A 24,915-nucleotide genomic window follows, 5' to 3' on the forward strand; every position below is an offset into this window, starting at 1 on the left:
CTGTATTTTAAGCTATTTACACTTTTCCACTCATTGTTTATTTGTATCTTTTCCTTTTCTTTGAGCAGTTTTTCCAGAAGTCTCTTTTCTTTTGAAAAGAAAATGTTTTCAAAGAACCAGCTTTTGGTTTTGATGATGCTATTAATCATGTTTTCTATTTCAGTAATTTTGGTTCTTATCTTTATAATTTCCTCCTTCCAACTATCTTCAGATTTAACCTGTTGTTGAGTTTCTGGATCTTTTTGGGCTTTTTTGGGTGTTGAAAGTTATAAGGCAAACCTATAGGGTAACATAAAGAATTGCTTTTACAAATCACTATCCATGGTGGCACCAAGTTTCCAGAAGAAATGATACCCATAAAAGATCTAGGGGCTTCCCTGGTGGCGCAGTGGCTGAGAGTCCGCCTGCTGGTGCAGGGGACACAGGTTCGTGCCCCGGTCCGGGAAGATCCCACATGCCGTGGAACGGCTGGGCCCGTGAGCCATGGCTGCTGAACCTGCGCGTCCGGAGCCTGTGCTCCGCAACAGGAGAGGCCACAACATGAGAGGCCTGCATATCGCAAAAAAAAAAAAAAAAAAAAAAAAAAAAGATTTGGGTCGAAGATTCTACTATGGTTTGAATGTTTGTGTATCCCCCCACCCAATTCATGTGTTGAAATCTAAACCCCAAGGTGATGGTATTAGGAGGTGGACCCTTTGGGAGGTGATTAGATCACAAGGGTGGAACTCTTGTAAAAGAGACCCCACAGAGCTCTCTAGCCTCTTCCACCATGTGAGGACACAGCAAGAAAGTGCCATCTATGAGGAAGTGGCCCTCACAAGACACTGATTCTGCACCATGGTTGTGGTGAGAAAAAAATTCCTGTTGTTTGTAAGCCACTCAGTCTATGGTAGTTTGTTTATAGCAGCCTGAAGAGACTAAGACAGATTCTATAGAATATTAAGAGCAAATTACAATTACAAAAAGGTACTAGAGCTCTTGATACATTCCCAGCGCCCCACTCATCCTGGAGTAGTCTCTTTACATGGTAAGTACTGTTTCCTATTGCAGTTTGCCTCATATGGAGCTGCTTATGATTGTCCCTGCCTCCCCAGTTACAGTGAGTGGAATTAGGGAAGGGTGATGCCACATTCCCCTTAGAGTATCTTTCACATGAAGAAGCTATTTATTAACATCTATAGAGCTGAAGTTCTGAAACTGAAGGGGAGGGGCCCGCAGACAGCTGTAACTACCTGCCCAGTCTCCTATTTGGATCCTATACAGTCTAGACTGATGTGGCTCTACAGAGCTATACAGTACTATAAACACTTTCCAAAGCTAAATGTAAATTATATTTTGATTATCCACATCGCTGGTCCCCTCCATTAGCACAGACAATTGATAGTTGGCTATATAATTTATCTACTATTCTGGATTAGCCACACCACTGATCTTCTTCATTAGTGTGGATAATCTAGAGTTCTTCATCTATGGCAGCAATGAGGCTGCCAAATTTGCTTTATGGTAAATTAAAAATTATCTAAATCTAGATTTCAGGGATAAGTTCCAAATGCTTTTAATATATTTCCTATCTACATTAACAGGAGTGACTAGTAAGCAGTATGTGTCCAACTCTAACTGTTTTTCCTTAATTGAACAAACATAAATGCTAAAATTATACCCTTTTGCTTTAAAGAGGTAAGCAAGCATAAATTGTACATCTGTGTGATTCGTGTGGCAGTGGACTGCTTATGTGAATATGTTCGCTAAACAACATCTGAGTTTTGGCAACAAGGAGGAATACACAGAGCAGTAAAAGATCTAGAGATGATAATTTTGCAAAAACAAGGTATTCTCAAACTAGCTTTTCAGTGTGATTTCTATAGAAGTGAAGTAATTATACTGCAAGGTCCCTCCGTCTGTATCCCCATACCATGGATCTGATCACATTGGAAATATCAAATCAGTGCTGAGAGCTCTCCCTGTACAACTTCTTTGCTTTGGAAATAAAGAAACTGGAGACCAGGGAGAAAAAGCGGGTTGTTTTAAGTCACATGGTTAAGTCAGTAGTAGAGCAAAAATTAAAACTGAGGATCAGAGCTCCATCCTCTCTTTCATATTCTATCCCTTCACTCCACGGTCCTGCTGTCCCAATGTGGAAGAAAAACTCCATCTGTTGATGGACTCTGTCCCACACTTTTTCTTCTCCAGACTTTTTGTCTCTCCCCGTATCGTAGAGCTCTGTCCCCAAGGTCTGCACTGGTGAAGTGCCATGGTCAGAACTCAACACGTGGCCTGCAATACCGTTCCATCCTACTGCTCACACCTCTATCCATTTTGTAGACTCCCTACCTCTGTGTGCTTTCCAACTCCTGTCATCAGATCTGACTTGATATTAGTATATTTTGGTTTCTAGGCTATTAGAAGCCTATCTGGAGACTGGGAGTGTATTTCTCCATACAAATTTTCTACTTCTTGTGCCACTGCCTTTCCTCCTCTGTCTCAAGATTCCCAGAACATATGGGCTGTGAGTCTATTCTTATTGCATCCTGTCTCTGGGATGAACTGTTGCTGTTTCATGCTTAATGAGATAACTGGCTAGGAGACTCACTCCCACCTCAGAGCAGCAAGTTTCTGCTTTGACACCTCAGTATCTAGAACACACACAGTTTGGCCCTTTCAGTTAGGGTTAGGAAATATGCAGGTTGGATAGGGAATTGGGGCATTTGTGGGGTAGGCAGGATGGCTGATGATGCAGCACCTCTGTCTTTCCACTAGCGAGTGTCAGGGTTTGCATGTGAGTGGTAAAGATTTAACTGAACACAGTACCGGGGAAAACCAGAGACACTGGAGAACTATATAGAAAATCTAAAAATCACGATTTGGCTGAATCAAAGTACTAGTAATCCTAAGAACTCGTGAGAACTGTAACCATTCTATTGACTACTATTATTTGTCTGAATGATTCTATGAGCTGTATTTGTTTTAGACTAACATGCATGTAAACTTAAAACATTTAGAAGAATGTGCTCTGACAGATCTGTTACTCTGGTAGGGACAGAAGTAAATTAGTTGAAAATATATTAAGTCTTACTTCAAGATATTAGTTTATAAAAGAAATGTGTTCAGAATTACTCGGGCTCATCTTTCAGCAACCACTCCTGAACAACAGAACGCTTTATGCCCAAATTCCACTTAAACTTACATGTCCGTAATGGCCTTCTTGCCCGCAGTTGTAGCAATACACTAAGGCTGATTGTCCAGAAGGGGTCTTTGGCTTTTTGGGTGGTCCAGGTTTGGTCTGCAACATGAATATTTGTGAAGATTTAGTGAATGTCAGAAGAAAATTAAAACCTCGTTCTTTCCAAAAGAACTTTAAAAAATATATATCCTCAAGGTTTTTATTTATTTATTTTTGGCTGCATTGGGTCTTCGTTGCTGTGCACGGTCTTTTCTCTAGTTGTGGCGAGCGGGGGCCACTCCTCGTTGCGGTGCGGGGGGGTCTCTCCTGTTGCAGAGCACGGGCTCTAGGCACGTGGGCTTCAGTAGTTGTGGTGTGCGGGCTTCAGTAGTTGTGGCTCGCAGGCTCTAGAGCACAGGCTCAAGTATCTGTGGCGCACAGGCTTTGTTGCTCTGCGGCATGTGGGATCTTCCCGGACCAGGGCTCGAACACGTGTCCCTTGCCTTGGCAGGTGGATTCTTAACCACTGTGCCACCAGGGAAGTCCCAGGAGGCAGTATTTCTAAGGAATCACTTACCTAACAAAAGTTCTTGGGACTTCCCTGGTAGCGCAGTGGGTAAGAATCCGCCTGCTAAGGCAGGGGACACGGATTCGAGCCCTGATCCGGGAAGATCCCACATGCCACAGAGCAACTAAGCCTGTGTGTCACAGATACTTGAGCCTGCGCTCTAGAGCCCGCAGGCCACAACTGAGCCCACATGCCACAACTACTGAAGCCCATGTGCCCTAGAGCCCGTGTGCCACAACTACTGAGCCCATGTGCCACAACTACTGAAGCTCATGTGCTCTAGGGCCCACGTGCTGCAACTACTGAGCCCACGCACCTAGAGCCCGTGTTCTGCAACAAGAGAAGCCACCGCAATGAGAAACCCGTGCACTGCAACAAAGAGTACCCCTGCTTGCCACAACTAGAGAAAGCCTGCGTGCAGGAACAAAGACCCAATGCAGCCAAAAAAATAATAATAATAATAAATAAATAAATAAAGTTAAAAGAAGAAAAGAAATACTGCCTCCTACAGTTTAGTGTGGAGACCCCATATTCAGATGGTTCTGTGTATTGAAGTGTGTAACATAACAATTCTTTTATTCTTAACATCAATGTGTGCTTTCCTTACCTTCCTCACTCCTCATTCCATTCCACATTGTGCCCAATACTGTGTTACGTATTAGGTATCTCAGAGAATAAAAGCCCAGTAGAACATGACAGACATAAAAATAGATAACGACAACAATGTAAGCACAGTGATAGAAGCGTGTACAAGGTATTAATGGAGTGAAAAGGAGGACCCATCATTGGATGGGTAACGAACTCAGGTAAAGCTTCCCTTGAAATATAAAAAATTTAAATTTACTCTAAAAGAATTAGATGTAAATTTGTAATTTTGTACAAATTTCTGTTTGTAAATCAAATGGAAAATTTTAGGTAGAGGGTAAAGAGAAATTAGGATGCTTTTCAGGTTTCTAACTTGGGTAAACTGGTGAGCAGTAGTGTCAACAACTGATTCAGAAAAGGTAGGAAAAGAAGGCAGAGTCAATTTAGAGGGAAAGATGATGAAGTCTTTTTTGGATGTTGAGTATCTAGGTGGAGACAGATGTCCACCAGGCAGTTATCTATGTAAGATAAAGCTTAGAAAACACATCTGTGCTGAAGATTAGATCTGAAAGCTGCATTAATAGTGGAGGCTGAAATGACCAGAGTGGACAGTATCGCCATAGCCAGATGAGCAGCAGTGAGCTAAAGATGGAACCCTGGGAACAACAACACACGAGGGGCAGGCAGAAAAGCCTGTGAAAGAGACAGAGAAGGAGAGGTTAAAGAACGCAGAGCCACAGAGAATAGTCATAGACCTTAGAGTAGTTTCAAGATGGATGAACTGATCTACGATGTCAAATACAGCAGAGAAGCCTAGTGAGATTAGGGCTGGCAAACACCCTTAGATTTCGCACTGTTCATGGATAACTTTATTGTGAGAATTCTGGAATCAGTAAGAAGGTAGAAAGAGTAGAAAGCAATAGGTTGAAGAGTGAAGGAGATGCATTCAAAGGTGGTAGAACTATAAAGAAGAGGAAGGAAGTGATTACCCACAAAAGCCAGAACAGTTGTTACTTCCTATGGGGAGAGAATAGAGCACAGAGGGTCTCAGGGTAGCTGCAATTTTCTATTTTCGAACACAGTGGTGTCATATAACTTAAGTGTGTTATATAACTAATTTATTAAATTGTACACATATGTCTGATGCACTTTTCACTATGTATATTACATTTCATAACAAGAAATGTTTAAAAAATGAATGGAAGTTGAAGAAAAGTAGACAGTAGGTATATATTATTTTAAGAAGCATGAGTAAGAAGGGGCAAAATAAGATCAGTCAGTACCTAGGAGGAGGATTTGGTGGAGTTTGTTATTAGAATGGGAGAGACCTGAACATGTGAGAAAGCTAATAGAGGTGGAGAAGTTGAAAACACAGAGAAAGGATGGATAGAGCAAAACTCCTGACGTGGCACGGGCTTTAAACAGGAGGAGAAAAAACTAATTCCCCCCATATTTTTTGGAGATTGAAAGGATGAGAATAAACTTGGATAAGTTTATTTCTTATATTCTTTATTGGGTGTCTACAAAGAGGGCCAACTAACTGGTCTGTCAACTGATTTTGTTGTTATTTAATGTGGCGAATAGGTGGTTTGTGGGATGTTTTATTTTCTCAATACAGGAAAATAATCTGTAGGTTATAAAAATAACCTTCTTCAAACAACTTTACTTTTAGCTCCATTTCCTAAATTGAAAAACGAGGATGACAATAACCTGTGAGATGTTTTCTAATGAAAATACAAAATGGAATTTACAATCTCAGCTATTACCAATTGGGATATAATCAAAAACACAGTCAGGGACTTCCCTGGCGGTCCAGTGGTTAAGACTTCGCCTTCTAATGCAGGGGATGCAGGTTCGATCCCTGGTCAGGGAGCTAAGATCCCACATGCCTTCGGGCCAAAAAACCAAAACATTAAACAGAAGCAATATTGTAACAAATTCAATAAAGACATTAAAAATGGTCCGCACATCAAAGAAAAAAAAACAAAAAACAAGCAAACAAAAAACACAGTCAACAAATGTTTTATATCCTCTAATAAAAAACGTGGGTCACGAATTAAGACTAGCTAAAAGCCATTAAATACAGTTTTTTAAAAAATTAACTAATTTATTTATTTTTGGCTGCATTGCGTCTTCATTGCTGTGCACGGGCTTTTTCTAGTTGCGGTGAGCAGGGGCTACCCTTCATTGTGGTGTGCGGGCTTCTCATTGCGGTGGCTTCTCTTGTTGCAGAGCACAGGCTCTAGGTGCACGGCCTTCAGTAGTTGTGGCACGCGGGCTTCAGTAGTTGTGGTGCACGGGTTTAGTTGCTCCCCAGCATGTGGGATCTTCCCAGAACAGGTTCAAACCCGTGTTCCCTGCACTGGCTCGCAGATTCTTAACCACTGTGCCACCAGGGAAGTCCCTTAAATACAATTTTAACTGGTATGCACATAAGCATGTGAACTCATGCAGCGGTTTACAAATTTGTTCAGGTAGTAGAGCACCGGGAAGACATGAAATTACTATGCAGAAATAATTTTTCCATCTAAAAGATAACTATGTTATTTGATGTGATACAAAACTGCAACCATGAGTATATGTGGTTTAAGAGAAAGAAATAAAACCAAAAGAGGGGGTACCATGGATGTGAAGGTAGAACAGATAATGTTTCAAGGAAGAAGTTGTCAAAAGCTACTGGTGAATCAAGTACAACGAAGACTACAAAATCCGTTGGACTTAACAGCCAGGAAGTTGTTGGCAACTGGAAACTGGTGTGAGCAGTTTCAGTTGAGAGGCAGAGGCACAAGCCAGATTGTAAGGGGTTTATTGCAAGTAGAAAGATGCTAAAGAACAGAACACAGATGACTTTTTCAAGAAACCACACTGTGTATGGGAGAAAGGAAGGGGAGAAGTAGAGCAAAATGTAAGTCCAAGGATGCCTCCATTAGTGACATTTACCAGAGTGCTGGGCACATGGCATGAGCATCTATATACATTCTTTCATTAATCTATTCAAAAAATAATTATTGAGTACCTAATACATGCCAGATACTGTTCTAAGATCAGCTAATTGAGAAGTGAGCAAGACAAAAATCATTGCTCACATCTCCAGTGGTGGAAGACAGATGAACAAAACCAACAACACACACACACACACACACACACACACACACACACACACACACACACACACACACGGACAGTATCAGATAGTAATAAATGGTATGAAGGCAATTAAAACAGTTATGTAAATGAGTCATTGGTGGTGACTCAGATTGACTTTGGGGGAAACTCTCACTGGGAAGGTCATTTCTTATAACAAAAAACCCCCAAGTATGTGACCACTGGGGAAACAGCATTCTGGGCATAAGGCATGGGGAACAGGTAGTGCAAAGCCCTGAGGTGAGCATAAGCTTGCTATATTTGAGTATCTGAAAAATATCTATAACTTGGAAGTGTAGTAGGTGAAGGAAGACCAGGAGAAAAGGAGGTTCTAAAGGTGAAGAGGGGCCAGATCATAAATAAGGGTGAAGAGCGCTGGATTTACTTCATGTGGCATGGGAAGCTAGTGTGAAGCTAATGGTATGGGCTCAACAACTAACTGGCAACTGTTAGCAGAGAGTATAACCAATGAAAGAATAATCCACCCCCCCCCCCGATTATACACATTCTCTGAAAAACTTACCTATGTTTAAAAGTTTCTCTACTTACGTTTGTGCAAATACATGACAATTTATCTCTGAGCCCAGAATTCTAGATTGATTCATGAGAAGGAAAATACATTCACTTATGTTTAGTCCACGGAATAAGAGTTCCATTGGTTCAAATCTTACACAAAAGGACAAGATGAATCAGGAAGTAATTATGAGGGGAGCTGATGAGAACTAAATTAGCAGGGATACCCAGACATTGGAATGGATACAGGTAGGGACTTCCTCACAGGAGGGGCCACCTGTACCCCTATGGGTGCTTCTGGCTTCTCCTTGGGAGCGCAGAACACAAGGATAGTCACACTACTACACAACTCTTCAGTGGTTCATTCCTATCACCTCCTCTCAGAGTAAAGGCCACAGTGCTCCTGATCCTCCTTTCCCTATTTCACCCTCTAGAATACTAAACTGGTTATTTATTATGTTTATCGTCTGCTTCCCCATTTCTAGAATGCGAGGTGCATGAGGGGAGGGATCTTCATCTAGTCCACTATGCATCCCTATGCCCCAAATCTAGAGTAAGTGTGCAAACTATGGCTGGCAGGTCAAATCCAGCCTCCTGCCCGTTTTGTATGGCCTATAAGGTAAGAATGATCTTAACATTTTAAAATGGCTTAAAAATTTTAAAAAAGAATGTTTTGTAATATGTGAAAATTATATACAATTCAAAATTCAGTGTCCATAAATTATTGGAACACAGCCAGGCTGCTTTTCATGCCACAGGGATCAAGTTATGACAGAGACCATTGACTGGCCTGCCAAGCTAAAATATTTACTGTCTGGCTCTTTACAAAAAAAGTTTGCCAACACCTGACCTAGAGCATAGTAAGTGCTCAATAAATAGGTGGTGAATGAGTAGATGTTACAGCCTCTAAAATTTTAGAGTGAAAATGAATTATGCAGCCAATAAAAGTATTTAAAGTAGATATGAATACTGAAAATCTCTGCTACTGATTGAGGATACAGAGCAAAAGCTTTATAGAATTTCTCTGAATTTAATTATTTTATTGCTTAAGTTTGAGGAAATTACAAGTAGTACTAAATGCTGTTCCATCTGTCTGTAGCACTCTTCTCCCAGGTAAATATGGTAAGCTCCTTCACTTCCTTCAAGTCTTGGCTCAAATGTCATTTTCTTAGTAAGGCCCTCCTAACCACCCTATTTAACGTTGCTAGCTCCTTCCAATTGGTGTTCCCTACGCTGCTTCACTACCCTCCCTCTCTTCCTTTTTTAAAACTCCATGGCACTTACTACATCTGACATACTGTATATTTTACTTGTTTGTTTTGTCTATCCCCCAACATGAAGGGATTCTGTTTTTTTGTTCAGTGCTGTACCCCAGGTTCCTACAACAGGCCTAGGCCTATAGTAGGAGTTCAGCAAATATTAATGAATGAATAATCAGGTAATGCATACATAAAGTACACGGCCCATAGTAAGCATCCAATACATTTTAGTTATTGTTAATAATTTGGATACTTTGGGAAACTATATCAATTTTTATGTCATTAAGGGACAATGTATAAAATTATGCTTTGATATATTAAAAAGGCTGAATAAATTAATACAGCTTCCTAAGCATCTCTCATACTTTACCTTGAGAATTAGCTATGTACTCTGGCAGAACCAGGAAGGAATTAGTAATACAAAGAGAACAGGAATCAGTCTTATAGTACCAGTAATAGAGACATCCTTCTTAACCAAGATTTTGAAAGCATGTTTCATGTTGATACTTATTTTATCTTGAAAGAAATCTCATTCAAAAAGCTTCATATTTAGCCCCACTGTTCATTTATACCCCTGGATGAAGTGCAAACATTTGGATGTTCATTCATCTGAATAATATCACTAGTTAAAAACTTCCATTATTACTAATAAAAATAGCAACAGTATTTATATTGTGCTATGGAAATTTAAACTGTTTCACAATAATTAATTAGTAAATGACATAACAAACACTATCTACATACTCTCATTTTAATAAACTATCATGTACTAGGATTTAATAGGAATGAAATCAGCCTAGATCTTACCTAATTAGAGAACATTTCTGTATTAGAAAACACAGTAGTGAAAACTCAATAATTATTTCCAGTGGACAAGTTTTCATACTATGATCTAACAAAAATCCTACAGCTACTTAAAGTGTTAGAAATATAAATTTGTGACTCAATATTTCTGCCTTGGAGCGTGTCTTTATTTTTAATTAACAGTAAAGGTCCAATTTAAAGCAGAATGTGTCAACTGATTAGCTCTAAGTTCAAGATTCTGTCATACATGTCTGTACTGCAGACAAAAAGTTAAATGCAAGGGAATGAATGTAGTTTTTAGAACTTTTTTTAAAGTTAAAAGATTTATCTAAAGACTTTGACCCAATGGATAACCAAATGAACTATTTATGAAAGCAGATCTTTTTCTTTTCTTTTTTTTTTGTTACAGACATTTAAATAATCTATATTTGTAGGGTGATATCTTAGAGACTACTTTACTATCAATATATAGAAGTAATAACCTGGTAGATAGCGTTACCTATGAAAGGTCCATCCCATCTGCTATTCTTGCTGAAAGCTTTTCATGCACCAGTAAACTCAGTAAATATCAGAAGATAAAGCATAAGCCTACCATGCCACGGATTTACTCCTAATGTCTCCTCAAAGTGCAGCCCGATGCAACGATTACAAATGATTTTCTTCTAATGTCATTTTACATAACCCTTTTTTCTGCATGAGTAGTTAGTGCGGAATGAATGAATGAATGCCATTAAAACAGTTAATCATTATCTAGGACACTGGCCTTACTCCCTTCACTACTAGGAATCTCCATGACAAAGGCCAAGAGATCAAAACGCCAGAGCTGCCTCAGTGTCCTATTTCTAACAGTAATTTTTTATGCAAATGACCTGTTGGGCATCTCTCTCTGTGACCTTGAGCTGCCCTTATCTAAACTGACTTTGATCCAATGAGGGCTTGTATCTAGTTGAAGCTCATTACTATATACGATCTGCAATCAACTGCACTAACTAAAGGGAATTTTCTACTCTTGTGAATGCAAAACAGACTTATTTTTAAAATCATGCATATGCTTAAAGACTAGACTATGTTTTTTATTAATCTAATTTGTTATATGAGTATATATTAAAAAGCAAATATATTAAGTACTTGAAGTAAGTGTATTAATGACCAAATGTAACATTGATAAAGCACTGAGCTTAGCTCCAGTCCTTCTGAACATTTGTATATCAATGTTTGTATATACACCTCTCAAATCAATTATGTCACATTTGTATATACACCTCTCAAATCAATTATGCTTTTCATGTTTGAAAACTACCTTACTCTTTCAAAAATATTTCCAATTTCTTCTTTTAATAAACTCACTAACAGCACAAGCCTCCTCCCAATATTCAAGTATTTTAAAATATTCAACCCAAGTAATCAAATAGGATTTGCCAAGACAATGTTACAACAAACCAAAAGCTTGCCAACATAGTCAAAGTCCACTAGTTGAAGTGACCTAATGGCATGAATTTGACATTTGAGCAAAACAAAAGTTTGAATTTAAAATATACTTTTTCCCCCTATTTGAAGATATTATTTTTACTACCTACTCTAGAGATCAGATATAGTTTTCTAAGTATTTTATTTAGTTTTATGAAAAGTAGCCAGGGTAAGAATGGATGCCCTCCCTTTCCTTTGGTATTGTTCACAATATAAATGCCAACAGAAATGTAACTGGTACATATTCAAGGAAAATCACAGCTGGGGCCTAAAGGAATCAAAGGAAGAAATTTTAAAGTTGGGCAAATAGTTTCGCAGTGAACTGAACCAAAGCTGAGTCTGAAAAGGCAAAAAACGATTCCATATGACCAAAGATACAAAGGCTAATGTCTTGTCCTCCATTTTCAGTGTTTTTCTGGGGTGGGTCCTCACACCTGGGGATCTGAATTCCAGGTCTATTCCACCCACGATTTTAGACAAAGCCTTCCATTTGCATACTGTTCTGACAAATATTCACAGTATTACTTCCCTTTGAGAAATTCGGGGAAGAAGGTCTCTCCTCAAGCTAAAGGCTTTGAAACTATTTTAAAACAAAGCTTCCTTTATGAAGATTTTTAAGTTTTCCTCAGTGAAAAGAAGGAATTCAATTGCATTCCAGTGGACACTGCTACTAATTTCCCCTACATCCTAAAAATGCCATTAAAAACACCATATATAATGATATACCTATATTTTTTATGTGTTAAAAAACTATGTCATGTACCCAACAGACTCCCAATCCATTGGGTAATTCCTTAATTAGGCAGATTTTTGAAACATGTATTATGTACACAACAGACCGGAACGTCTCCTTTGGAGCATTTTCTAGTCTATCGGGTGATTACATCATTAAGCCACACATGCTATGTAGAAAAAATCCTTATGAAAATTCATGAAAAAATGTACAGCACAACATTAGCATGCAGCAGACGTGTATGCTTTTGATATTTTCTCTGTTAAAAAAAAACTACATGAAGTAATTAGTCCAGGTCATGAAAACATGAGAAAGGTACCAGACACTGGTGAAAACGAAAATTGCAAAAAATTGCATTTCTCATGGTTTAGCAGAGAGTAATTTGCTTTATTGGAAAACAGATTCTAAAACAGTGTTCATTTGAATTGCAGCAGAATAAAGGGTGTTGCTTTATTGATTTGATATTTCCTATGTACATGTAATTTCTTCCCTACCCCTCTTTTGGATACTCTTAAGTTTTACAAGCCAATGGGCTGAAGGTTGCAAATGACCAGTGTGGTTATTGACGTCCTTGAAGTACTGTATGTTTGTATACTTATATCTTCATTTTACGTAACCTAGAGTGTAAGGGGTTACATGACTGTATCTTTTTCAAGTCAAAACTATGCTACAGTAATAAGAATAGAAGTAAACTGTTGGTATAACTCCAACCAGATTATATATTCACAATGTTAAGTGTTAGGCAAAATCTGAAAGCCAATATATTTGCAGACTAAAATGAATGAAGCGTAAGTTTTATAAAAAGGAGCTATTAAATTTATTAATTTATGATTTTTCTTTTTGTAAATGACATTCTACCCCTACTCCCCAAAAAAGCCAACAACAAAAAAGAAAACCTCAGTAAGCAGAGAACAATGAACATATGCAAGACAGTAAGGATCACAGTAATTCACCCCCTGAATGTTCTAAATCTTCATGGCTTAAAAAGTATCCCAATTTTCTCCAAAGGTAGTGGCATTTATTCACTGGGCCATAGCTAATTTTACATGGAATGCAAAAATGTTAGTTTAAGTTTAATTTACCACCCTATTTAAATAAATCCAATGTAGCTCTCAAACTGCAGAGCTATCCCTCTATTTTAATTTTAAAGTAAGTTAGCAAAGGCTTCCTTCTTAATCCCCAGAGACTACCTACATAGTGACACAAACGCACAAATTTATGACAGCAACATAAATGCTCTTCTGAAGTAATGTGCAACATTAAGTGAAAATCGTTTCCTGGAAAGATATTATAGGTATCTATATTTTATTTGCCATCTTAAACATATCTGGGTCTTTATGGCCTTATTTTAAAAATGTATTTCCTTTTTATATTTCCTGGTGCAAATGGACTGCATAAATAAGCAATGTGCTATGAGGCTTCAGACCAGCCGATAAAACCTTTCAATTTTCATGCCAGCTTCTTCTTTTGTAATTCAAATCCGCCTGGAAACTGGCAGCTCTGAAAACTGAAACAAGCACTGCCACAAATACCTTGTAATGCTATCGACCTTGTCTGCCCATGCAGTGAGAAAGGGGGATGCGTATGTGTCTGCAGCCATCCAGATAACACAACTCATTTTTTGGGGGGTGGGGGGGGATAACAGAAGCCAGCCCCAGACTCTGCACCCAAAGCAGTCATTACCAGTCACACTGGAGAATAAGTCTCTTCAAAATACACAGTGCATTTAAAAACCATATATGAGGCTGAGCCACTGCTGTCATTACCAATTTTAATTTAGCTCCTTCAGTTTGCCAGCCAGATAAACTCTTTAGTGCTGTTTTTTAATCTATTTGCCACATTTTATGTTTAAGATTATAGTAATATGGACAGGAGAAGGAATCACTTTTAGGGGAAATAAAGAAATAGATCCGCTTATCGGCGCCCATCAGGAAGTTCATTAATCAGCCAGGCTTTGTGCCCTCTAAATTGAAAGGTTAAATAATCCTCTCAGGAATATTTCTTGGCCCCTCCGCCAATTGTCCGGAGAGGAGCTGCCATTCATAGTACGAGGGATCGGTGACAGGGTATCTTACCACTGTTTGGACCCCAAACAATGATGGACAAATGGCCTGGTTTACAAAGAACCTTTTAGTACATGGATGGAAAACGACCACAAGCTTTGATGGAGGGTGGAGGGATGAGGAGGGCATGGAGACAGTATGTGGGGGAAGGGAAAGAGAAGAACACATACATGTGTGAATCCATGGATATTTTATCTGAATGTTTATTGGGGTAGACTATAAAACACAGAAACCACATTAATATACATCTACCAACCACACGCAGGGCTTAACATATTCAAATCTGCTTATATATTTTGCATACAATTGCACATAAACTATCACTGAAAAATTGTAGAATAAAAGAGCCACAGCTTTATTATATTTATTAGCTAATACACACGGGATCCAAATAAGCCCCGAGATTTTCATTTTTGCCATAACTCCATATGACTTACAACACATACTTCTCCCCCTCCCCATACCCCACTTGTGCTTATTCTACTGAAATACTCTTAACCATCAGTCACAAAGATAGAGAATCCCACAGCTGTAAGTACCTGTTTAAAGGGGGGAAGTAATGCTTTTTTGCTTTTACAATATGCTCCATCTTAGCTCCTACATGTCTTAAAGAACAAACATGGAATAGGAATGCTCTTTGAAAGAATACCAATCACATCCACTGAGGAAGTGCTTAATTTTGTGTTGCCCTTTTTGCTGGACCTATATGAGAATACGGGTGGGAGACTGCAAAACAACTGAACAAGCTCTTATAACTCAACATTTTGCTGTGAAATCAGGCTGGTTTCTGGCATCAGTCATGTGAAGGCCATGAAGCAGTTTTACCTGAAGTGCAAAAAACTGATATGCTATTTTGTTTCATTTCTCATCTGATTAACAGAAACCCTCTACCACTAGCAGAAAGTATTATATTTGGTTATGATACATGACTATATTCAGATGACACTGAAGTTACCACCTAAGAATTATACATTTATTAACAACATATTTTTTCAAAATGATATCATTATATCTTTATATGGCACACATTTTATTTAGTCATTTTCACTAAAAGAGAAAGTAAGTATGTTTGTGATCTACTCTTAAAAGTCTTTATAATGATTTTTAGGCAAATCAAATTAAGAAAATAATTTGTTTGCTGTAATTTAATTAAAAGTTACTTACCTACATTTCTAGTAAGAAGACAAGCATAAATAACTAGAAAATGAAAACTGAGGTAAATAATTTTAACAAAAGGCACTGCTTGTGGGGATTTTAATTTCAATAACTATAAGGAGGAAAAAATTTTTTTTCCTCCTTATAAAAAAAGCATTACGGATCTCCTCATCATAGGCATATAAAAGGCTTCACAATATATAATCTGAGTTTGGGCTATTAGTCCAGTTGCTGTCTCTACAGGAGTGAGGAATTTGTGGGTTTGCTGTATTGGAGCTCACAGAGTGTTGAACACAGGCTAAGTGTTAGGTATTGTGCTAAGTACTTTACATTTATTATCTCACTGCATACTTATAACAGCTCTAGAAGGCACTATACCCATTTTTCAGATGAAGAAACTGAGGGTCTCAGAAGGGAAATATTTTAACTAGGTTTGCATATCTAGTAAATGAAAGAGCCAGAATTTAAACCAATGTTTGATCCCAAAGCTGGCATTTTTTCCCCTATATTATGATAAAAAACATTCCTTAGTAATTTCCTCAGAAATAAGTCTGCCCTTTCAGCCGAATTTTATAGCACATTTTTCTAAGGACTTCAGTAAAATGAGAAGGAAATGAGGTACAAAGACAAATAAATGAAATGTGAGAGATCCAAGAAAGAGAGAATTGAGATTTTATTATATAAATGAAAGTTAAGGAACAACCAAAACTTAGTTCCCCTAACTGAAAAGAAATGTGGGTAATCCACAAATACATGTAAAGGAACAATATTTATGTAAAATGGGTATTTATAGCCATGGATATATTACACATTATAAAGATGACCTTATAATCTAGCTAATAGATTTAATTTTGTATGATTTTTGAAAATCGGAATTAAAACATCGAGACAGCTTTATTACCAACTGATTCACACAGTGAATTATTTTTACAAAGCTAATATGAATTTCTGAACATTCCCATTGAATATTTCTTGTTTTTAAAATGTGATCTGCCAGTGTAGTGGTACACCAATTAAGGTGACAATCTCTTTTAATTCCAAAGATACTAAAAATATATTTTTGGTTAAATGTCTTCTAAACATGAAGCATTTTTCTTCATATAATAGTTTTGATATTTCTAAAAAACCAGAATTGTTGGTCTTGGAGGACCACTGCCGAACTCAAAATAGCTGGAAGAAAATATTTGCAAACGTACAAAAATATGACTCTCATGACTTTCTGGCATGTGGGGATCAAATGGCAGATGAATTTCAAGTCTAAAATCTGACTGAGTTTATCAGTAATTCATTAACTTTTAGTCTTTTAAGAGATTTTGCTTCTAAAACCTTAAACTTAATTCAACTTAAGTTTACAACTGTAGATTATACCATAACAGAAAATGTAACACGAGTTCAGAGAGACTGTTCATGTCAATAACTCAAGGGGTTCTTTCATGAATCTTTTCCTGCAGATTAGTCAAATGATTGACCAAAACCTTTAAAGGTTATGGTTGATCATGACTGTGAATGACTAAGTGATTCCTAAATACTTAAGACCTGTTAGGAATTACTGTAATCTACCATGTCATTCACATGCATGACTACTAAAAGGAATGCTTAATACATATATCACTGGTCCAGTATACTTTACTTCTATTCTTGCACTGAAATGTCCAGAGAAGATCATGACAAGCTCAATCACCTGCAATATATTTATTTAAGGAATACGTGAATCACCCATTCAAAGTACATATGAAAAACAATCACTTGAATATGCTAAAATTATTCTACCTAATAGTTGTATGCTCTTTACGTGTACTTAACATGACAAAGAATAGGCACCATTCAACATTTCAGATTTTTGAACTCTAATTTATTATATACTGTGCACTGTTAAACTTCACGGATCTTGAAAATTCTCAGGCTACCTGTTTTACATTCATTTTTGTCATAACAGGGACAGTATTTCAAAGTGTAGAGCTTCAAAGAAAAAAACAACGTAGTTTTCTTTGGGGTTATATGAATAATGTATGTGTTTTTTAAGGAAAAGAAAATATTTTAAAAATGTTATATATATATATTAAAATTATAAATACTTAGAAATTGGAATTTAATTACCATAAAATTTAAGTATCAAGAAGAAATTGCCCCTACAATAACTAACTATAATTCCTTTGTAAGTAAAGGTGAACATAACTAGGGAAAAGAAAAAAAGTTAGAAAATTTTGTTCAATTACATTTGAACAAAAGTCCAAATGTAATTTTCCACCTTTCTATCATCCTCAGGAGAGACATTTATTAACAGGTAAGAAAATAAAGACCACAATAGGAATTTCTTTACATTTTTAAAACAGAAGTAAAACTTGAAGTCCATACAGTAAATATGTAAGTCTTAAACGTAATAGACTTTGCTGCCAGCCACTAAGGGGCATATAAACAAGCACAGGCATTGTTTTGTCAATTGAAGAAAGGAAGTTGCTGTTAGAGTTTTAGATTCAATTAGTTTATTATTAGCAACATGTACTACATAAAAAATAAATAGAAATCACGATGATGGGTGATTAGGACATTAAAGATTTAGAAAATGACAAAAACACAGCTGTTTGTAGGCCAAAACATTTGTAAAGAATCTTTTCTAAATTGTGTGAATGCTACATACTTTTCATTGCTTGATTATCTGAAACACTTAAATCTACATTAGAATTATTTTCATAAAGCAAATCTACATTAGAATTATTTTCATAAAGCACTTGATATTATTTAAATATATTAAAACAACTACTCAAAATATTCCATTATTGACTTCCCATTTAAAACTAATTTTTGCATTAAAATATTAGAATCAAATAAGTTGGGCATTCTCTCTGAAAGGGATGACACTTCAATATTTCTCGGACAAAATGAAAATATGAAGGCTCTCCCATGTGCTTCAATAAATAGAAATAAACTATATTCAAATCTAATAATTTTATTCTACTCCCATTCAAAAACAAGTTTGTATACACACAATGTCTAGAGATCTGAGGCAACACATTGTGAGAGGAAAAATAACATATGCATTTATAATTCACAACGTTCACTTTTTTCCCCTTCCTTTTACAGAAGCTTTAGAAAATTGCTTTTTGATGATTTGGCAAATTGTATTTATTTTTAAATGAATCTCATTTATTGAGATTGATAATTCCAGGTTTCATTTGCTTTGAAATTGCATTTTCCAATTGCTTCCAATGATAAGTTCTAGCAAATGTGGTCCAACATGCTAGTGAAAAAAATCAGTTGACCTATTCTGTAAATGTAGTAATTATCTTTTACACTAAATTCAAAACATGGTAAGACTGAACTAAAAAATTATTAGCAAAATGTTGACATTAAATTCTTTAAGACCAAGGTGAATGTTTAAATAAATATTAATGCATTCACATAAATTTTCCATTTGAAAAAAATCTTTAAAATTTTGGTCACTGTCCAAATGTATTTCTATCTCTGTTATCATTGATGGAGTTTTAGAAAAATAAGTTATCAATGATTATTCAGAAAATTCTTTTTATTCAGACCCCAAAGTAACTTGAAACAGAAAGCAGTGTGATTTACTTTATAAGTACTACAATGGAAAAATGGCCCTGAGGTACCACAAAATAGTCATGTACCATCTGAATCCTCAGAGCATGATTATATTCACCTCAGTAGTGTTCTAGTATTAAGGGCATTTTTAATAAAAACTAAAACTCTGAAAATTTGACAGAGATGTACTATCTTAATAGCAACACTTAACCACAGTGATTCAAGACATAGAGGAAAAACCCCTACAATTTAAACAAGAGTATTCCCAGTTCTTAAGGAAATTGGCAAAGTGAATTGAACAACCAAAAATAAGAACCTCCAAAATGAATTTATAAAGTCTTAGTTTGTGATAATTTGTATGCCAGGCCTCAAAAAAACGTATGAAGAAAAGTTTATTTAAATAATTCTAAAATAGAGTGAGGCCTAGTTCTCATTGTATTTGAAGGTAATTGACATTTTAAAATGCAGTATGTAACCAGTTCTATTTCCTTTGATACACACACACACACACACACACACACACACACACACACACACGAAAAAAGAAAGTCCTATCTCTTGATATCTACTGTGTGGATGGGGTTCTTGTGGGTTTCGCAGTTCTGCTTATGTAGCCGAGGAGCTCTCAGATTCTGAGATTTAGGATTCCCAACATATATTCAATGAAGAGAGAGAGACAGAGAATTTTTGTCCATGAAAAGAAAAGGTTCTGGCTTGAGGCTGACTTTTTAAAACTCTTTTAGACTCTTTTAAGTTTTTCTCATTTTAAGTTAAGTAAAATATATTCCATTTTAGTATTAGGTAGAAAATTGTTACCCACCCTAACTTTCGTCATAATTCCAGGATAAAGCCCTTTGTACAGCTACTGCCTCATAACCAAATTCCACTTTCTTAGTCTTTCCTTCTGGACTGTAAAACATAGTTCTAAAATTAAATTTAAATCTTTTGACATTTAGGGTTACCTATTCTATGGTATGGCAGAGAATGTTTTAGAGAGTAACATTTGTTTCCATACGGTGAAAATCCAGAAAACACATTTCTAAATTGATGTTTCCAGGTAAGGAGAGAAAACTGAGTGGCAAGATGGAATGATATTGTTAATTATTGTCTATAAGGTATACTCTGGCATTCAACTGGTTCAGGTAAGACTACTATTAATTACTAGTAAACTCAGGTTACAAGCCTTTCCTAGACTAGAAAGGAAGACAAGGAAACTACTCCTCTCCATGCCCCTGAGAGCAAGTATTTTACTTTTTGAATTCTAGGCATTCCAAACCTTACACATAAAGAAACATTTAAAACTTAATTCTTCCAAAAAGGTTACATTTTCTTCCTGTTTAAACTTTTAGTTAAAATAAAAGGTAGTAGGTTGTAACACATTTTAACAATGCACATAAAGAAATCCAAGCGCAAAATTAAACATAAAAGATGTATTGTCCTTTTTGGTTCTTAATACATACGGACCCCAAATAGCAAACTCTTGGTTACTTTTTTAAGTAGATTAAAAACAAGATTAACAAAATGTCCAAAGCATGTCAAATTATAGCCTCTACTAGTTAAAAATTCTGCTGGTTGTAAAACTCTGTTGGTGGCCATTTTGGCCTAGGATTTTTAATATAAATGAGACTAGAAATGACAGGGGATGGGGGAAGGGACTTTCCTTCTTGAATAGTTAAAGAGGGAAATTTTTTTATCTAGAATAAGTTATCTGAAAGATGAAAAAGAATATTCAAAGTTAGGCTTTACCAAAATCTGAAAATATAACAAATTAAGATATAAGAACAGTGCTATATTACTGAAGATTTAAAAAACTTTCCAAACATTTTTTGAAGGAGGTAAATACATAAACTATTTGGAGAAATTATTTAATTGCTAAATAAAAATCATATATTTTTCTTTTTCCCATGCCGGTCTCCAAATTGATAATCTAAAGTCATTAAATTACATGACATAATTTTATAGCCATTAAAATATATAAAGAAAAATGACATGGCCAAATAGTTGTTATAATATGGATACATATGTACATATACAAAAATATATGTAGTGCCTTAGAGTTTTATTAGCATGTACCGTTTAGAATGATGGTCTTATTTTTTTATTAATTAAGTCTAGTCAAGTCTGGTTAAAAAGCTATTCTATTCATATAAGTTGTAAAGGAGACTTTATTTGATCTCTCATGAAATTGCTGAAAATAGTTAACACCTCTCTTTTTAAATTTTCCTCTTATTTCAGAATGAGGAAAATGTGTTTTAAGGAATCTTTGATTTGATTTGATTTCACAGGTCCATTTACACCAGTCAACTTACTATCTTTCTTATGTGTTTGAGAAATAAAACTCTGTTTAACCTATAGACTTTTTTTTTTTAAAGAAAGTGATTCCTGGATAGACCTTAAATTTAGTAGCTAAACTTTAGGTTGTGTAAACGTCCTTCTATTCTCACTGATTGAGAGTCAGATAAAAGCAATAGAAAACTTCTTAAATGTACACATTTCCAAATCAGATATACAAATCAATTTCTCCCCTCAAAAAGCATAGTTTATTTTGGGTAAGAAATGGGCATATTTTGGTTAGAAAAAGAAATTAATCAACGATTAAGTGTAGAAATACCCAGTTTTAAGAAGATTGGTTTAAATGAATATACAATAGCAGTTCTAACCTGGGCTTTATTACTCGGTCATTGCCCTGATTGACGCCACATTCACGTGTGAGGGCTACTATGAGTCAATAGATGGCAGTCCATCGCCTAGTAAAAGAGCTGAAGATGACTAAACTCATCATGCATCTTGCTTTCATTCAAGATTAAATATTGCTCAATTGCACACATTAGGATATTTCCTATATGTATAATTATTTGGCTATTTTGCTGGATTGATATAGATGTACATGTTTATAAATATACTTGTTTTGCATTTATACTTGCACCGTAAACTAACTCTTAATGACTAATTATTAATTTAAACTTGATAATTATGAATTGTGATAGTTATTTCAATATTACTTTGAAAAATTAATCAGGATTCCAAATTAAGACAAACTTTTCAAAATGATTTTGTTAAACTTATAGATAGAATATACTGTAATTTCCCCAAAGGCAAATTCGTTTTGTTTTTATTTTTTTCCCCCAACTATTCTTTTTACAATTTATGTTTTTCAAAAGCTACAATATTAAATGAACTTTCAAATATCTCTGTTATACTAAACATTGATTTCTATCCTTCTGTGACAGTTATATAAAAGAATGCAGGTGCAAATAATGAAAAGAATGGCTTTAAAATAGTACTTTCTATACTTCAAGTTTGGAATTTTCTAACTTAGGGGAGAAAGGAAAATTAATGCAATGTCAAATCCATTAGGCTATTACTTAAAAAAAATGTTGATGAAAAACTTGCTATACAGTTACAAAGAGTGACTGTGATCTTGAAAAGTGTAATACATGATTGGATTCCAATTAAATTTAGGCTAAGCATTTCACCATAGCCTGTTAGGGTAAAAAAAAATTGCTACCCTAACACAAACATATTCATGAGTTACACCTGTAACATATATGTGTAACGTGTGTGTGTATGTGTGCGCTCGCATGTGCATGTATTTATTTAAAATTTTTTTTGGAGTAGGGGATAACACTAAAGATTTTTAACAAAACCCAATTTGGGATTGAGGATAGTTAAGGAATTACAGCTTTCTACTGAGAATCTTTAAACAAATTAAACAGTGATAACAATGTGAAAACAAACCACTTGGTGTACTTCTTGGGCTTGTGATAGGCACAACTGAGTCTACTTATTGGTTTATTTTTACTCCATAAGAGGAGAGCAGTAAGAAGACGTGTTTTGTAGAAACTCTGCCCTTTCTATTTTTACTACGTCTTCCTATAAACAAAACTTTTTAATAAGTTAAACTTTAAAGAACTGCTTTAAAATATACTGCATAGCTGTATAATTACAAGAGTAATTTTTAATGTTGTCTCTTGCTCAGCACAACATATTTAATACATTAAAAGAAATGACAAGCAGGGCTATGGTGAATTATTGAAATTATTTAAGCTAAATAATAAAAATAAACTGACTTCATAATATTGAGCATTAACCAATTGATTCCACAGCAAACTATTGTTTTTGCTCCTACTTAGCCTAAAATCACACTAAGAGGAAACCATAGAATTAAATAACTTAAATGGTATTAAGCAGATATTTATACACTTTGAATGTCAAGAGAAGCTTAAGGATATGACAGTTGAATTGTTCTATATGGAAGATGCACTAAGTTTTTTCTAGCTTCACTGAAAAATATGTGTAAACATTTCAGTAAAGCCAGAAAAATGATAAGGGAAGATAGTGTGGACTGTATGCTTGTGGACTGTAGATACAACATTTTAAAGATGTTGGATTACTACTATTTTTTTGCTTCTAGCATACTTCTCCCCTTTAATTTAATGAATGTGGTCTAGGAAGACTGAGAAATACCATGATGTAATCGTTAAATGATGTGAGTAATAAAAGACAATCAAAATCTTTTAAGAGCAGGAAGATAAAGGATAGAGGAGTGGGCAGGGGAGAAGAGAAAAAGTGTATTATTGCTTTCTCAGTGCAAAAACTCTTCAGATGTTTATTATCTTCCGGTAGAAGATGCTTGTCTATATTTTATGGTCAGCAGTTCAGAGCAGGGTAAATAGGCTGGGTCTTGGGGAAAATAAAAACGGTGTTTCTACTTACCGTTAGGTGATACTGCCTCCAGATTTCTGGGCAAGCCTGGAAAATAAAAATATTGATCAGCTGGGAGCATGAAACAAGGTACTTTACAGCCTGTTGGTTTTGGCATAACCCAGCATCCACTGGTGTCGGTCACAGGAAAATAAGAAGCTTAACAGAAAGGGTCTGCATTTCAGCTTCAAAAACCTGGCTAGACAGTTTAATTGAATTTTACACTGGTTTAACACACTCCCTGCCATTGTCAGAAAGCCAGTTACAAAGTTTTCTCTCTTTTTTTTCTTTTCAGGTTAGAAGTTTTGGGTACTAAGATGTGATTAAGAGCCATAACTCGGTTAAACTGATAAATGAACAGCAGTGGTCAAAATCAGTAAGACTCACCAAGTACACCTTCTAAAAGAACATTTTGAACCTTGGTAGTATGACAGAAAACAATTTAATAGCAATTGCTTTTAAGAAGCCTTCTCAGTAGTTATATATTTCTGATGTTTTACCTAATCACTTGCTACTAACTTTCAATACTCTATGACATAGATAACAAGAGTATTAAAAAAGCAAAACAAAAAACAACCTCAAGAATCTGAAGTCCATGCCTTTTCCCTTAAAAGTTGTCTTCTCCATCTTTACATTTATAGAGATATAACTTTAAAAACCCAATAAAACCTCAATACTTTGATAAAAGATGGATTTACCGAAACCAGAATAGGTAACAACAAAACAAAACTAAAGCAACAGCAGCAACAACAACAAAAACCAGTTAGGAGATATTTCCTTATGGATACACATATAAATCTTTCCGTATGCTTAAATTACGACTCTGTTAAGAGACACTTCTAACTGAGCTCTTTATGAATTGTTGATCAGTTTACTATCTTCTCAGAAAAAGAACTGTTGAAGACAGAAAATATTTTTAATAACTATATTATAGCAATGATTTTAATAAATTAAACCACCAAGCTAAGTAAATGGCAATCCTTAAAGTGAATGTGAATTTATAGCTTTTGTTTAAAAATGTGTATATACACATATGCATATACATACACATATGCATACCTAAAATTAGAATGAGTTAAATCTTTTTTAAACCTTTATAATCTTTGACATATACTTTGAAACAATTCTTTACCTGATCTATCATTCCTCTTTCATTTATTTTTCAGGGTAGGGATAAAAGTAACAAAGATGATTCACACAATCTAAAAATATTATGGGTA

At 35.6% G+C, this 24,915-nt stretch overlaps 1 protein-coding gene across 5 annotated transcripts in view; it reads right to left on the reverse strand.

The window, feature by feature from the left end:
• ZCCHC7 (zinc finger CCHC-type containing 7) overlaps positions 1-24,915 on the reverse strand; it is a 305,804-nt gene that overhangs the window by 67,445 nt on the left and 213,444 nt on the right. For all 5 annotated transcript variants that reach the window (XR_010944958.1, XM_067743928.1, XM_067743930.1 and 2 more), the window contains exons 6-7: positions 23,708-23,743; positions 3,185-3,280 (exon numbers count right to left, since the gene is read on the reverse strand). Coding sequence is in view for 4 of the 5 variants with exons in the window: in XM_067743928.1 (XP_067600029.1) it covers positions 3,185-3,280; positions 23,708-23,743 (132 nt within the window). In the remaining variant the exon portion in view is untranslated. The remainder of the gene's footprint in view (positions 1-3,184; positions 3,281-23,707; positions 23,744-24,915) is intronic.

This window comes from Pseudorca crassidens, chromosome 7 (genome assembly GCF_039906515.1).
Source record: "Pseudorca crassidens isolate mPseCra1 chromosome 7, mPseCra1.hap1, whole genome shotgun sequence".
NCBI lineage: Eukaryota > Metazoa > Chordata > Mammalia > Artiodactyla > Delphinidae > Pseudorca > Pseudorca crassidens.